Raw genomic sequence first — 16,126 nt, forward strand, 5'->3', positions numbered from 1 at the left:
CCAAGCTTAACACTGTTAATTATGTGAGATTTAAATACAATGAAGGTTGCTGTGCATCAACATAGCCCATAATCCACTTTTAATTGCCCAAATCTTAAGTAATTGTAAACACTGTACATATATGGGTCCGGTGTGACACAATGTGAACATGAATTGTTTCATGGACACTCCATTTAATCATTATTTGTGCAACATTTTGGTCAGAATGAGCCATTTTGGGATATAAAGGACATCTGATGTCACAATTCCATTCTTGATTTGAGGGAACTCCGTTATTAGAAACAAAACGTTACGGATAATGAGACTTTGAGCTTTGTGTTTCTCTTAAACAGCTCGTGGATGGAATCGTAGAAAAACCAGAACAAGGAGACAATAAGATCAGGTAATAAGAACTATTTTTTTCTATTGAATTTAAAAAGATTTTGTTCAAAAGAAAACAGTGGCTTGAATCAGATTCACACTCGTAGAGTTGTTGTGATAGCAAAAGTTGCACCATGTTGCTTTCACTTAACGTCTAGTATCTGGTTACACTCAGTGCATCGCATGAAATCACACTCATCTCCTGCTCATATGTCATTGGGCCTTCTCTGATCCACTTCACTGAACACTCTTGCAAGACGATGACAGTCTGATGTGATCATATGTAATGTGCGAGCCATTTCTAGGCATCATATGGAAGAAGGGAGGAAATGGGACTATAATTCCTTTCATTTTGGTCTGGCATCTCCAACCATAAGGTTAATAAGTAAATGTAATCTATCATGCAGTTGCTTCACATTGTAATGGAGCAGAGAATGTTTTTTTAAAATCACTAAACACTTTCAAATCAAAGAATATTCTGGAGAGTGCGTACCAAACAAAACAGCAAAAGCATTAGGAAGACAGCATAAAATATGGATTATAGTGGAACTGCTGTATAAAATATCAACAAAAAGTTTTAAAAATTAAACCATCAATATCTAATGTCCTAATATTCTACTAAGAAGCTGGAGATGCTTCATTTCTGATCTGTGGGTGGGGGAGAGAGGAACACCTTGAGGCAAAATTGCAGCAAAAGTGTTCACAATGCTCCATGAATGTTGGGTGAACTGCAACTCCCATCATTCTGGATTATTCCCCAGCCCTCCAGTATTTAAAGTTGGTCATGAGGGGTGTGTGTGCCAAGTTTGGTCCAGATCCAAGTTTTGTCGGTGGGAGTCACAGTGCTTTCTGGAAATCTTGGAAATTGCCCAAGAGATACGCACAGACATATGCATAAATACAAAATATGTTAACTTGTATTGTATATATAGATGTATATGTATATATAGATGTATATATCTATATCAATTAAAATGTAATGTTCGTTTGTGGGATTAACATAACTCAAAAACCACTGGGCGAATTGACACCAAATTTGGACACAATATAGCTATCAGGCCAATGAGTGACCATCACTCATAAAAACACTGAAAAACACAGCAGAAGAGACTTAAAAAGCCAAAAAAAAAACCCCATTACAATGTATGTGCAAAACCACATATACACACATATATACACACAAAACACATATACACAGACTGGGCCACAGCAACGCATGGCAGGGGACAGCTAGTAGATAAATAGATAAATGTGTATGAGTGTCAGGGAAAAATAAAATTCAGCCCTTCGCCATACACTCCAGAAAGAATGATGCTCTGAATGATGCACTTCCCCCCGAATGATCCTTCCTATGTGAATTTTGCTCACTTCCTATTTCTTAAGGCCTGAGATTTTCTGTTTGCCAGATGTCAGTTTATTAACTATAGAAGTGTATATATGCATGTGTTAGAAGACATTTAAAGTTCAAACCCTTATATATGATCATTCACTTGGGTACAAAGGAGAAAATAGGAAGAAAACCCTGTAATTCAGGCATGTGTGGTTATCAATAGAATTTTGGAGCTCAATTTATTTTGAGTAGATATGGCACTAATGAAGTGAATCTGGTGTGAATCCAGGGAAGAGTGCTCTGCATTGTATTGCAGGGAAGACTGCTGTGCATTGCAGAATTACCATATTTCTTAATTTCTAAGACACTATCATTTGTAAGGTGCACACTATTTTCAGTATTACCAACAGAAAAAAGGCTTTACCCACGCATATATAAATGCATTTGCAATTCTAAGACACCCTGTTTTTAGATATGGGAAAAAAGTGCATCTTAGAATTGAAGAAATACAGTACTTCGCTGGTGTAGACAACATCTTTCTAAATCCTCCTGCCTTTATCTCTGGGAAAAACAGATTCAAAACTAGAGAAATCAGATCTACTCAAGAGCTTATTAAAGTTGCTATAAGTAAAGTTGAAGATTCATTTAACTTAATTGAAATACAGTTATGCCATGATACTATTTTAATTTCTGTGGTACATAGTTTATAAACAGTTGTGTTTTAATGCAATATGTTTATCTCTTTTCTTAAAAAAAAGATTCATAAACAACATGGATGTACCTATCAATATCTCTATGGGTGGTACTTATTTTCCATATGTGTCGTATTTTTCTGCCACAAACTACACAAATTATCAAAGAGGAAAGTAAGTATTACTGCTATTTCACACTTTTGAAGCAAAGTTGTGTTGGGGGTTTGAAATGTTTTATTGGAATGCTGTTTCCCCTGCTGTTGGAAAGTATTTTTATTTGCTTTTTGCCTTATATCAGAGGTGTGAAACTCATTTTCACTAAGGGCTACATCAGCCTTATGGTTGCCTTTAAAGGGCCATTTGTAATTGTATAAGTGTATAAATGTAGTTATATCACCCTGAGGTGACGGGCCAGATTTGGCCTGTGGGTCTTGCATTTGACATGTGTGCCTTATGTCATTTTTATTATCTAAATTTGCCTCTCAAAGTACAGTGAACCTTGTTTTATTGCATAAATGGTGTAAATGCATGAATTCAAGCTATTACTATGTGAGAGTTCAGATGATTGGCTTTCCATATAGTCTACTGTTTTGTTTTTTTTTATTGGTTTTTTTTGGGGGGGTTTTCTTAATACAGTGAAAGAGTGGGAACAATATGCTGGATAGAAAGGGTGGGAAATCGGCAAGTAGTGTGGGAGAGGAGTGAGATGGGGAGGGAAAGAGGAAAGGGAGAAGAGGGGGGGTCTAGGGATGGGGTAAGGGGGTAAGGATAGTAGTCGGACTCCCGTTCAGTCTGCAGGAAAGTATCATCTTGTCCTTAAATCTGTTCTTCTTTAACCTTCTTAAGTCTGATTCTTAGCTGTAGCACCTTATAGATCTAATTTATTTTGTTTCTTAATATATTCTTCAATATCCTTCCAGTTTATTTGTTTATTTTCTTTTTCTTTTTCTAAGGCTTGCGAGAGATTGTCTAGATTCCTGAATTCTATCAGCTTTTCAAACCAGTCTCTGCTGCTAGGGATCTCCTTGTTTTTCCATTTTTTTGCAATTAAGATTCTGGCTGCTGCGGATAAGTAAAAGAGCGTTCTTTCTTGGCTTGTTTTAAAATTTGTGTTCGTTATGTTCAGTAGATAAGTTTCAGGTTTCATATCAAATTTGGAGCGAGTAATGTTCTGAGTATGGTTGTGTACCATCTTCCAAAATTTCTTGACTTCCCCACATTGCCAGAATTGGTGGTAATAGGTTCCGTTTTCTTTTTTGCACTTCCAACATATCCCATCATTTTTCTTGTTAAATTTAGCCAGTTGCATTGGTGTTAGATGCCACCTGTAAAATACCTTGTACCAATTCTCTATTAAGTTAGTTGCTTTTGTGAATTTTAGTTTGTTTCTCCAGACTTGCTCCCACTCGTCGAGTAGTATTGAGTGGCCGATGTCTTTGGCCCATTTGGTCATGTTTTCTTTGATCACCTCCTTTTCGTTCTTCCACTCGAGTAGTTTCTGGTATAGTATCTTGATCAATTTTTTATCTTTTTTCATCACAAGATCCCAGCATGTGTCGGTTTCGTTAAAGCCCATTTTTAGATCTACTTTAAAGTGTTCTTTAATTTGTAGGTAATGGAGCCAGCTCAGACCCTTGTCTTCTTTTTTTAGTTCTTCTAGCGGTCTCAATTGCCATTCTCCATTATTTTTGATGATCAGTTGCTTGTAGCTGAGCCACTTACTTCTGGGGATTTCTCTTTTGTGGTGGGCCTCCACTGGTGATATCCATGTCGGTGTTTTCCTGTAAAACAGACTTTTGTACTTGTTCCAGGTTTTCAATAACGAAGATCTGATATAATGATTTGTAAAGTTTCTTTCGATGGCCGCTTTTTCATACCACAGGTATGCGTGCCATCCTCTTCGGATATCGTAACCCTCCAGCGTTAGCAACTTTTTCTGGTCCAGGGTGGCCCACGTTTTGGTCCAAAGTAGAGCAGACGCTTCGTGATAGACTTGTAGGTCCGGCATAGCCAGCCCTCCTCTCTGCTTTGCATCAGTGAGATTTTGAAAATTTATCCGATGTTTTTTCCCATCCCAGATGAATTTTAAGATGTCTTTATTCCATGTTTTGAAGCATAAGCTCGTTTTGATGATTGGGATCATCTGGAATAGGAATATTAGCTTGGGCAGCACGCTCATTTTTATGGCTGCTATTTTACCTAGTAGGGAGAGTTTGAGATATTTCCAGTTTTCCAATTTTTTTTTAATCTCCGTCCAGACTTTCTCATAATTTTCTTTGAATAAATTCCTATTCGATGAGGAGATCACAATACCTAGGTATTTAATTTTTTTTGTTACTTCTATTCCTGTGTGTTCGAAAATTTTGTCTTTGTCTTTTTTTGTTACATTTTTTGTTAACATTTTTGTTTTGTTCCTATTTATTTTAACTCCTGCCAGTTTACCAAAGGTCTCGATCTTGGTTATCCATTTAGTGGTGTTTTGCGCTGGATTATCTATTATACACACAACATCGTCAGCGAAGGCTAACACTTTATACTCCTCTGAGCTGATCTTCAGACCTTCTAGCTCTTTGTCTTCTCTTAGGTCTTCCAACAGAATCTCCAATACTAATATGAATAAAAGTGGGGACAGGGGACAGCCCTGTCTCACACCTTTCTGGATTTTGATCTTGTCTGATTCTAGGCCGTTAACAATTACCGTTGCAGTTTGGTTAGAATAAATAGCTCTTATGGCGTTTTTAATGAAGTATCCAATGTCCATTTCTGTGAGCACTGCTGTTATGAAGTCCCAGTTTGTGCGGTCGAAGGCCTTTTCCGCATCTAAAAATAGTAGGCCTATATTATTTTGAGGGTTTTTTTCACATAATTCAATAATATTTAACACCGACCTTATGTTGTCCCTCATTTGTCTGTTTGGGAGAAATCCCCGTTGATCTTCTTTTATTCTTTCTTGGAGTAGTTTTTTAAATCTCTCTGCTAACAGACTTGTGAATATTTTGTAATCATAATTCAGCAGCGAGATAGGATGGTAGTTTTTTGGGTTGGTAGGTTCTGCATTTTCTTTGTGTATGAGCGTGATGTTAGCTTCATGCCACGTCTCTGGCATATCGCCGCCTCTCATGATGTTGTTCATTATGTCCTTTAGGTGTGGTACTAGTTCTTCCCTGAAGGTCTTATAGTATTGGGCTGTGAGGCCATCTGGACCTGGAGTTTTGTTAGCTGCTAGGTTATTTATGCATTTTGTCACTTCCTCTTCCTCAATTGGTTTATTCATATATTCTCGTTCCATATCAGAGATCCTCGGAATTTTTCGTTTTGAGAGAAATGCCATCATATCTTCTTTGTCTATTAGATCTTTTTTGTAGAGCTCTTGGTAATATTTTCTAAATTGTTCTGCAATTTCTTTTTCTTTGGTGTAGTTTTTGTCACCTTCTTTAATCTGGGTTATGTATTTTTGTTGTTTCCTCTTCATAAGTTTTTTCGCTAGGTATTTTCCTGGCTTATTTACACTTACCACATGCCGGGCCTTAATATATTTCAAATTTTTAGCCATCTGATCTATTTGTGTTGCTTCCATTTCCTTCTTGATTAATTCTATTTCTAATTTGATTTTTTTGTTTCCTGGTCTTCTTTTAAGAGTGTCTTCCTTCTCTTTTAGTCTTCTTGCCAGTTTAGTCTCTACTTCTTTCTTCTTTTTATTTCTTATTGCTCCCTGTTGGATGAAATGGCCCCGCATGAATGCTTTACTCGTTTCCCAGACTATTTCTAGTTTTGTGCCCTTGTCTACATTATTGTCAAAGAATTCTTGTAGAATTTTTTTGTTGTTTTTGATGTCTTCTTCTGATCTAATAAGTGTGTCATCTAGCCTCCATCTTCTATAGTGCGGACTTATTTGTATGTCTATCCTTAAAGGGCCATGATCGGAGTGTGTCCTTGGTAGTATTTCTACTTTGGTGGTTTTAACCGCTAGGCTGTTGGACGCCCAACCCATATCGATCCTGGACCATGAGTCATGCCTGTTGGAGTAGAATGTGTAATCCTTTGAACTTGGGTTCTTCATTCTCCAGATATCTTTTAATTGGAGATCTTGTTGTATTTGTAAGAAACTGAGTGGCAATCTCCCTCCTGTAGGGTCTCCCCTTTTTGCTTTGTTTTTTGATTTATCTAGTTTACAATCCACCACTCCATTAAAATCACCTATTATTAATAGGTTGTCATACATATGTTCCGCGATTTTCTTCTTTAAGTACTTAACGAAGGTGGTCTTTGCTCCATTAGGAGCATAGATGTTGCATATGAGGATGTTGGTGCTCCCTACTTTGATTTTAACAGCTATTATCCTACCTTCATCGTCTTTGAATGCTAATTCTGGATTAAGGAAATCTTTTATATACATAGCAACTCCCTTTTTCTTTTTCGGTGAACATGAGTAATATAATTTTCCTAGCTGTTTGTTTTCTAAATGGGCTGAGTGCTTTTGCATTATGTGCGTTTCCTGTAGTGCAATTAAATCACATTTCATAGACTTAAACTGGTTGCATATTAATTTCTTTTTATTAGGGTTGTTAAGCCCATTCACATTATTCGACACAATCCGTAGTTTCATCATTTGGGGTTAGGTTAATTAAGTCCTTTGTTGCCTTGTTTTTGTGGATTTGTTTGATGTGGTCCTCTGGGGATGTATGTCTGGCCCTCTTTTCACCCTTTCTTCTTTCTGTTAGTGCCTCTCCTGAGTCCGTTTCGTCCTCCTCTGATCCTTCAGCTTCTGCTTCTTGATGTCTCTTTTCTTGGCCTTTCTTTGGTTGTTTTTTCCTAATTTGTTTATAAAAGTTTTTTGCTTTATCTACTGATGTTAACCAGTATTTTTCCTCTCCATAAGTAACCATTATACCTTCATACTTCTCCCAGCGAAATTTGATTTGTTGTTTTTTCAGTTCGTCTGTTAGAAAGTAATATTGTTTTCTTTTGCTCATCACAAATGATGGGACCTCCTTCAAGATGGTAACTTTCTTCCCCCTGTAGAATGTCGACTCTTTTGCACTTTTCATAAATATTTGATCTCTTAAGCATTTTCTTGTTAGATGCATTACAGCGTCTCTTGGTGTGCCATTCTTTTTGGCATAGGATGTCTGCACTCTGTATGCTCGGTCAATATTCTTGTCCATTTCCTCCCAGGGTATTTCTAGTAGTTTAGCTGTTATTTCAATTGCTATGTTTCTTATGTTGTCTTGTTCTCTTTCTTCGATATTTCTAATCCGAATCTGATATTCCGATTCCCTCAATTCGGTCGTCTCTTGCAATCTTTTCATCTTAGAGGTTAGTTCTTCTATTTTTCCCACTCTTGAATTTACTTTGTCCACTGATTTTTTCTGTGTTTCACTTTCTTTTTTCATCTCATTGACTTCCTTCTGAATGGCTCCCAAGTCGGTTTTGATAGCTGAGATTTCTTCTTTAATTTCTTCTCTCACCTTCCCCATCTCTTCTTTTATCATCTTTTGTAAGTTGGATTCTAAATTCACTAGTTTTTGTTGGGAATTTTGTATTTTCGTCTGCGCCTCTTGCATTTTTTCCTGTGCTGCTTGTATCTTGGTTAGTTCCTCCATTATATCTCTAGCGGTGGGTTCTTTAGGTTCTTTAGGTATAGGGTCCCCTTGGAGGGAGTTTCTTCTCGCTGTTATTCCTTTGATTTGCTTAGTTAGGTTGATCTTCTCCATTGTTGTGGATCTGGGGTGAATCTAAGATTTTATGGGTTGTCTTTTGTTGGATGTCTCTGTCTGTCTCTGACCAATTAGGTTGGCAAAAAGCTTACAGTCTGCTAAGCTTTTGCTTGGTATCTTCTATATGGCCATTGGCACTTTAACGTATTTCTGGGCGTTACATCTAATTCTATCACAATATTTACACATATGTATATACAACAGTATAACAATAATTGTGGCACAATAGTTTTGTATATATATTGGGGTGTTCTTACCAATAAGGCTTTTGTTTAAAATTAATGCAAAGCAGATTAGGTAGGTTAGATATAAGTTATATTGTTATGCTTGGTTTAACAATTTAAGCAATCTTATCCCGAAGGGAGTATCAAAAAATTACACACACTTGCTTGTTATTATATATATATATCACATTCCTATGAGTACATTGGGTGCTTCCTATAATAGATATCTACAAACAATCTTAAGCCAAAAGATTTGATTATAATAGCTAGAAATTAACTAAAGTTTGTCTTGTTCTCTAGCTTAATAGACTGGCTTTGGGGTAAATAGGGGGCTTCCCTTGCTTTCGTAGTCTGAGTGGAGACTAAAATATAGACATAAAAGGTATGCACTTCAACCGTGCACATTACCTTGTTTGGAGCTTGGTATTTCAGTTTGTTGGGGGTCTCTCCCCTGTTCTGCTGGTCTCCTGTTCCAGGAATATCCTGGGCCTTTGTGCCTCGTTTTGGAGCTCCTATTTTCTTCTTTATTATTATTTTGCTTTGTAGTTGGGCTTCAAGGGTCTTTCACTTGGTAGGTTCTTGGTAGGCTCCCTCTGTGTTCGGAGGCTCCCTCTATGTTAGGAGTTGCAGCGTTTGCTAACTTGCAGCGGCTTTCTGGCTTTTTCCGGCTTTTTTCCTCCTTTACGGCTTCGCGGCTTTTCGGCACCTTCTGTAATCGTCTTGTAGCCGCTTGGGGACCACCACCTCTCTCCTCCTTTCTCCTTTCTCCTCGGCTGTGTCCTGGCTTCGTCTGGACCCTCGCGTTCGCTCCCTTCGGCTCTCCCAGCTTTTCTCGCTCTTCTCGTCCTCGTTCTTCGCCCCTCAGGCCTTGCCCTTCGCTCCTCGGTCCATCCGCGTCTCCCCTTCGTCGGCTCTGCTCAGCTGCCTCTCCTTGCTCTCCTCTCCTCTCCGTCTTCACTCCGTTTGAGTGAGTAAAGCTTGTTTTCCTTTTTTGTTTTTTGTTTTGGTGAATATAATAGGTAGCTACCTTTCTTTGCTTGTCTCTCTTTCTTCTTTCCTTTCCTGTTTCCTTTATCTTTCTTATTCTTCTTCTTTGTTATTCCTCAAATTCTTTTATTAATGAGGGCGGTAGGCTTGCATGCCTGGCCTTTTGGTCGGCGTCCTCTTCCCTGCGTCTCGTCAACAGTGAGCTAGTGGGTTGGTGGGGCTCCCAACGGACCCCCACCTTCCCACTTCTGCTTCACCGTGATATATTGCCAACCTGACCTTATCCGTCAGTGTTGGGGAGCTTATTCGGTCTCCAGACCTGCCAGGGAAGGGAAAAACAGTCTCTGAAATGCGGAGCTTCAGAGAACCGCTGCTGCCTCCATTTTGCCCTCACCGGAAGTCGAACCCGGTGAGGGCATATAGTCCATATAGTCTACTGTTAATGCCAACAATGTCCTTAACTTACAGTTCTATAGTACTTTCCAAAAGCACATAAGTACTGTCCAGGTAAAGTACAACCTCTGTACTGCTGAGAGATATGTTCTCAGACTCTGCATGGATATGCAACACCATCCGTAATAGCAAACTCTATTGAAATGAGGGACTGCTGGCCCAAGATTATCACAGTCATGCTCTCTAGAAAATGTATAGAGAAGGATGTATTTTGTCAGATAAATTAAAATGCTCCAGTGGATACAGAGTACAGTAGAGTCTCGCTTATCCAATGTTCTGTATTATCCAACGCTGTCTGTCTCCCACCAGGATCCACAGATGTTTTGGTGCCGAATTCGTAAATACAGTAATTACTACATAACGTTACCGTGTATTGAACTGCTTTCTCTGTTGACTTGTTATAAAACATGATGTTTTGGTGCTTAATTTGTAAAATCATAATGTAATTTGATGTTTAATAGGCTTTTCCTTAATCCCTCCTTATTATCCAACATTTTTGCTTATCTAATGTTCTGCTGGCCCGTTTATGTTGGATAAGCGACACTACTGTACTTAAATTTACAATACCTTACAGAAGTGTTTAGCCACCAACCCTTTTGACTTTTCCACATCTGAAATTGAAATGAATTAAGTTTCTATTTGGGCCACTTGAAATATACAAGATACTCAGCACTAGGAAAATGCAGAATACATTTATTGCGGCACTGTATGTCAACAAAAACAAGTTGGAATTGCTTTTTCAGGATCTTGGACACTGCATTCTAGCTGGATGCTCGGTGTCCTTGGCTGGCCCGCTTCCCATCAGCTTAACCTACACGTTTTCGACTAAGAATCCCTTGCGTTTGCTTCTTATAATGCTTTCCTTAAAATTGGAAACAATACAGTCCATGGGTTGTTGCGAGTTTTCCGGGCTGTATGGCAATGTTCCAGAAGCATTCTGTCCTGACGTTTCACCTGCATCTATGGGCAGGCATGCAGGCAAAACATCAGGAGAGAATGCTTCTGGAACATGGCCATACAACCTGGGAAATTCGTAACAACTCAGTGATTCCGGCCATGAAGGCCTTCGACAATACATTGATACAGTTCATTTTGGTCACAGAAAACAGCAATACATTATGCAGCACTGAGAGAATATTATTACTATTATTACATGTATTTGTACCCCCCTTTTTCAAATAATGTGAACAAACAACTTTTAATTCCAGTCATTCCAGGAAGTCTAATATTAAATTTCTAGAGTATTCATATTTTTTCTATTTTTTTTCCAGAAAAGATATTACAATTCGCACAGATAACTACAACTGCACAACAAGGTCTTTGCCATTTGGATTTGGCAGCGCTTATACTATTATAGTAGAGGGGGTAAGTTATGAAAAACAAAGAGTTTGGAGATTCCTGCAAAATTTTCCTTGATTCATGTTTGGGCAATGCTGTGTTTGCTGGTCCCTATGTAGACTTGTCCACAGCTGCATGGTATACGTTAGACTCCTGTAGAGGTGAGAAGATCCCTCTTGCCCTTTGCTGAACGTAGCATTTGTTGGATTTCCTTAGTGGGTCTGTAGATAGTTTGTAGGTTGTGTTTCCTCATCAGCTTCCCTATGTGGTCAGTGGTTCCCTTGATGTATGGCAAGAACACTTTTCCTCTGGGTGGATCTTTGTCTTTACTCTCATGGCTTGTTCTTAGTCTTTCGGCTCTTCTCATGTTTGTGGTGGAGTATCCATTGGCCCGTAGAGCTCAGTTAGGTGGTTCAGTTCACCTTGGGCTGATAGATATCTTTCTCTCATGTCTAATGTACCTTTACTCTCATGTTTCCCACTGGAGTTGTGCATGGTGGCAGAAAAAGAATGCAGTATAAACATTTTAATTCTTTTTTTTAAAGAATGCTAAACATTTAATTATTCTGTATAATTAATGTAAACTGGCTTTTCTTTCCAGTGTGATGGCAATGAACTAAAACTCAGATATATTGAAGATATTCAAGCCAACACAGTCAGTATGGCTTGGCAAATCCCCCAGTATTTCCTTATGACTTGTGGCGAAGTTGTCTTCTCGGTGACTGGGCTATCATTTTCATACTCGCAGGTAACTTAATTACTTCTGTAATAGTTTCAGCTTTAACTATAGTCCTGAAATACTGATAAACTGGGTAAACACTGAAACAGTTTCCAAGGAAAGACATATAATCGTACTTAGAAGTAGGTTTGTGACACCTAGATCAAATGGTCTTTGGTCTTTGAACATGGTATATTTCTCTTCAGTTGCACATTTGTCGTAAGCCCCTTCTATATATGGCAGTATAGAAGGGGCCACAGTCAGATGCGTGTGATTCTCATGTTATATACAAAATGTTTGCCATGGAGAAATTAATTTAACATTTCATATAAAAGTAAAGCTATACAAATATCCAAATTCTGTTGTATTTATGTTTGATTCCAGAATTCTGGAACACATATAACACACATAACATATGCATATATACACATACAAACACAATATTAGTATGACATCAGTAAGGACTATCGGAGGAATTAAAAACCCATTACAATGGCACAAATAGATACAACTTTAAGTGCATTTTTCTAACAGTTACAGAGTTTTTAAAACTATAGTGCAAAATGTTTTGTGAATGGGCACTTCCATGATAACCATTTTGTGACAGCTACCTTAATATTTTCAACATTTAAAATCCACCTATGAGCTGAGAAAGGTTGGAAGTCTACCACATCCTATACAAGGCTATTGTCCTCATCTAGGATTTAGCCAGGTAGAGGAGTTAACTGGCAGGGAAACTTACTTACTTAGGCGATCCCTCATAGCACAAGGATGATTGTCTTCTAGATGTAGCGTCTTGGTGGTGGGTCCGTAGGTGGCTGTGGAGCCCTATTCTTGATCCGCTTGTTCTCCTGCACTGAGGACATTGGTTTCCAGGTGGAAGGCGGTCCCGGTCAAGGTTGGCTTGACATGCTTTCCTCTTGTCACATTTCTCCCTTTCACCCCCATTCGTGCCCTCTTCAAATTCTGCAGCACTGCTGGTCATAGCTGACCTCCAGTTAGAGCGCTCAAGGGCCAGGACTTCCCAGTTCCCAGTGTCTATGCCACAGTTTTTGAGGTTGGCTTTAAGCCCATCTTTAAATCTCTCTTCCTGTCCACCAACATTCTGTTTCCCGTTCTTGAGTTCAGAGTAGAGTAACTGCTTTGGGAGATGGTGATCGAGTATTCAGACAACGCGGAGAAATGACAGGTGGACAAATGTCAGCGTGCTAGAAGAAGCAAAGACCACCAGTATTGAAGTGATGCTCCTTGGCCATCAACTCCGCTGGACTGGCCATGCTGTCTGAATGGCAGGGAAAAGCCTCATTGGCGTCTCTGTCTGCCTGTCACTTTGTTTTTTCCTTCTATCACTTTCCTTATGAGACTGATATTCTGTTTCCCCAAAAATAAAACATACCCATAAAATAAGCCGTAGCAGGATTTGGAAGCATTCACACAATATAAATCATACCTCAAAAATAAGATGTAGTGATAGGTGTGGCTATGCAGCTTACTGGTGCAGAGCAAGAAAGAGGTCAGCTCCATCAACAAGGTCAGTCCCTCGGCAGGTTCTAGTACTTCTGTGTGTGCTGCAATCTGAGGCATAAAGGGAGACATAGAAAGTCTCGACGTGAAAGATTGAATAACTTTTTAAGCTTGACCCTGCCCCTGAATGGTTTAAGCTCAGTCACTCTACTGCTGGCACTAGAAGCTTCTGTACTGCTGCTACTGCTGTTATTTCCGCTTTATCATTTTCAAATGCTTTTTCCTTTTGGAAATGACCCCCCTACACATGCAATTGAATTACATTACACATTTTGATTCTGTAGGCACCTGCAAACATGAAGTCTGTGTTGCAAGCTGGTTGGCTGTTGACTGTGGCTGTTGGCAATATCATTGTCCTTATTATAGCAGGAGCATCAAAACTAGAGGAACAGGTAAAGTAAATAATAAACTGTTCAAGAAACTGTAACTGTTACAAGTGTACATGAAGGTATGGGAAAGAGCAGCCATACAGCTATTTTACTATGCCAGAGCTGTAATTTTATTACAGTGCGGAACATGGGGAGATGCTGCTATGATATTTGACTGGAAACAAATCCAGCACTGTCTCCATAAGTCATAAAATTACTTCTAAATGCTAACATCTGAAACTAGCAATTAATGTTTTGTTTTGTTTTTTTAAAAAGAAAAGACAAAATGCTTGCTGATGAGTAGGCCACTTCTGCAAGCTTAATGGTCACATCTGGCATTTGAGGCTGAAAAATTAGGACCACCTATAATATGAAAAACTGGTATTCTTTGATGTTAACAGCACAATAATATACATAGCTACTGAGAAAGAAATCCCATTAAGCTGTTCTGATGTTAGTTTTCATAACATTTATATTTAAATCTTTCAGTCTGCTTAGAATGATCCTTCATGGATACTGCTGTGTTTTGTGCATTCCCCAATAGAGTTGCATGCAAAATTCGTTCCTACTGTTTCTACCATTTTTTTCATGTCTTCCATTTCTTATGAAGCACGAAATGGGAAGCCTCCTCGCCACATGAAAATTTGCTCGACATGAAAGCCTGCTTTTAGCATCCAGAAGTAATTTTAGAGCTTATGGAGACTCTATTGGATTTGTTTCCTATGATTAGACATCATGACTAGGATACATCAGATAAGGGGTACTCAACCTGTGTTATAACACATCCATAAGCTTTTCTGCCCTCACCCTCACTCTCACCCCAAAAAGAGTTAATATTCTAGATATTGGACAGTCCAGTGCCTCATTCCCAGAAGTGAACAATGACATTGAGTTATTTCTTGCTTTGTCACATGTGGTCTATGCTAACATCTGAAACTTGAAGCTCATACAACTATTTATATTAATGGATAATAATCTGTTTTTTGAATTCATGAAAAAGTGTTTTAAAAGTTTATTTGCCAGCAACAGTGCGAAGTGCAAAAATCTAATCTAAATTTGTCTTTCTTGCTTCTTTTTTCTTTTTGCAGTGGACAGAATATGTTTTGTTTGCCAGTTTGCTTCTCGTAGTTACTGTCATTTTTGCCATCATGGCCTATTTTTACACCTATGTGGACCCAGCTGAGGTTGAAGCCCAACTTGTAGAGGAGGAAAACAAGAAGCGTGAAAAGGGTTTACCACTGCAGGAATATGGATCCACTGCACAGACTAAGATGTGAACACATATGGAAGGGATGAATGTGAGACTGTGGGCTGCTATCCCAAGAACTGTGGGTCTCTAGCTTGAGACCTGTGTGTGCCACTCTGTTATTGGCGAAGCTGGGCAGAGGTGCATTCAGCGCGCGTCAGGAGAAGCCCCACATCCTTCTGGGGCCAAAGATCAGGAAATTTGTTCTGTGAAGAAAATGAAGAAAACCCCAGTTCTTCCTCAGAAGATTTTGCACTTTAAAAAAAGGAGAGGGGTTTGAATCCAACTTCACTTGCCACAATGAAAAGATATTCAAAGTATTATTTTTATACAGGACGGCTTTAATTTTATATTGTAAGCAAAGGAAAGTACTCCCAGATCTAGGCACTTGTTTTCCAAGTAGAGTACTGGGGGCTTAAAGGTTTTTGAATGTTGCCATGCAAATAATGAATGTATTTTTCCAAAAGACATGCACCTGAGCCAGCTGAATGTTTACAATCCTTGTGTTGCACAATAAACCTCTTCCTTCAGTTTCTTCTGGAGGATTCTGCCAAAACTAAATTATTGTGCCAACAATGATAGAAATGAACAAAGAGGAATTTTAAAAAGTGAAATAAATCTTTGATTGTAACAGTTTAGAGTCAGAATTTACTTTCTTTAAAGGAGAACAAACTACTTCACTATTGTCCAGATGGGTTTTTTTTCATGTCAGGAGCGACTTGAGAAATTGCAAGTCGCTTCTGGTGTGTGGCGTCCAGGTGGGTACAGAGTGTCCTTACACATCATCTTTGGAAAACACTGGTATGTTGTTCAGATATACTTTCTCTGCAGCCAAAAAAAAAAAAAATTACAACCATATTTTTGCAAAGTAAGTGGCACAGATGGTGGAAAACCTGCGATCCAGCAGATCGCACACATGAACATCATTCCTGATCAATAGCTACACTCAGTGCTGATGAGACCTGGAGTCTGTCAGAGTCTTACAGTCTTAGGATCCTCGTTCCTGGCTACAAGGGAGTCTTTTTTCTATTTTAGGTAGTAGTGGGGTAGAGTTGGCCTCAAATATGTTGCTAGAAATTGAAAGACATTTGAAGAATTAGACTGAAATGATAATGGTGACAGCAATGTATGGTTTTAAGACAGGAGTGGGCAACTTGTGGCCTCACTGA

General features: G+C 38.7%; 1 protein-coding gene and 1 long non-coding RNA gene across 2 annotated transcripts in view; one reads left to right on the top strand and one right to left on the bottom strand.

Moving 5' to 3' along the window:
- Positions 1–14,988, top strand: part of SLC15A1 (solute carrier family 15 member 1) — a 53,065-nt gene extending 38,077 nt beyond the window's left edge. Inside the window, exons 18-23 of the mRNA XM_060769528.2 lie at positions 333–382; positions 2,449–2,556; positions 11,035–11,128; positions 11,703–11,849; positions 13,628–13,735; positions 14,800–14,988. Coding sequence (XP_060625511.2) covers positions 333–382; positions 2,449–2,556; positions 11,035–11,128; positions 11,703–11,849; positions 13,628–13,735; positions 14,800–14,988 — 696 coding nt within the window. The remainder of the gene's footprint in view (positions 1–332; positions 383–2,448; positions 2,557–11,034; positions 11,129–11,702; positions 11,850–13,627; positions 13,736–14,799) is intronic.
- On the bottom strand, positions 10,441–13,659 carry LOC137096736 (uncharacterized). The gene is made up of 2 exons (XR_010909695.1): positions 13,270–13,659; positions 10,441–11,582 (listed from the first exon to the last, which is right to left on the bottom strand). It is a non-coding gene; the product is annotated as an uncharacterized lncRNA (long non-coding RNA).
- Positions 14,989–16,126: the final 1,138 nt, after the last annotated feature.

Source organism: Anolis sagrei, chromosome 3, assembly GCF_037176765.1.
Source record: "Anolis sagrei isolate rAnoSag1 chromosome 3, rAnoSag1.mat, whole genome shotgun sequence".
Classification (NCBI taxonomy): Eukaryota; Metazoa; Chordata; class Lepidosauria; order Squamata; family Dactyloidae; genus Anolis; species Anolis sagrei.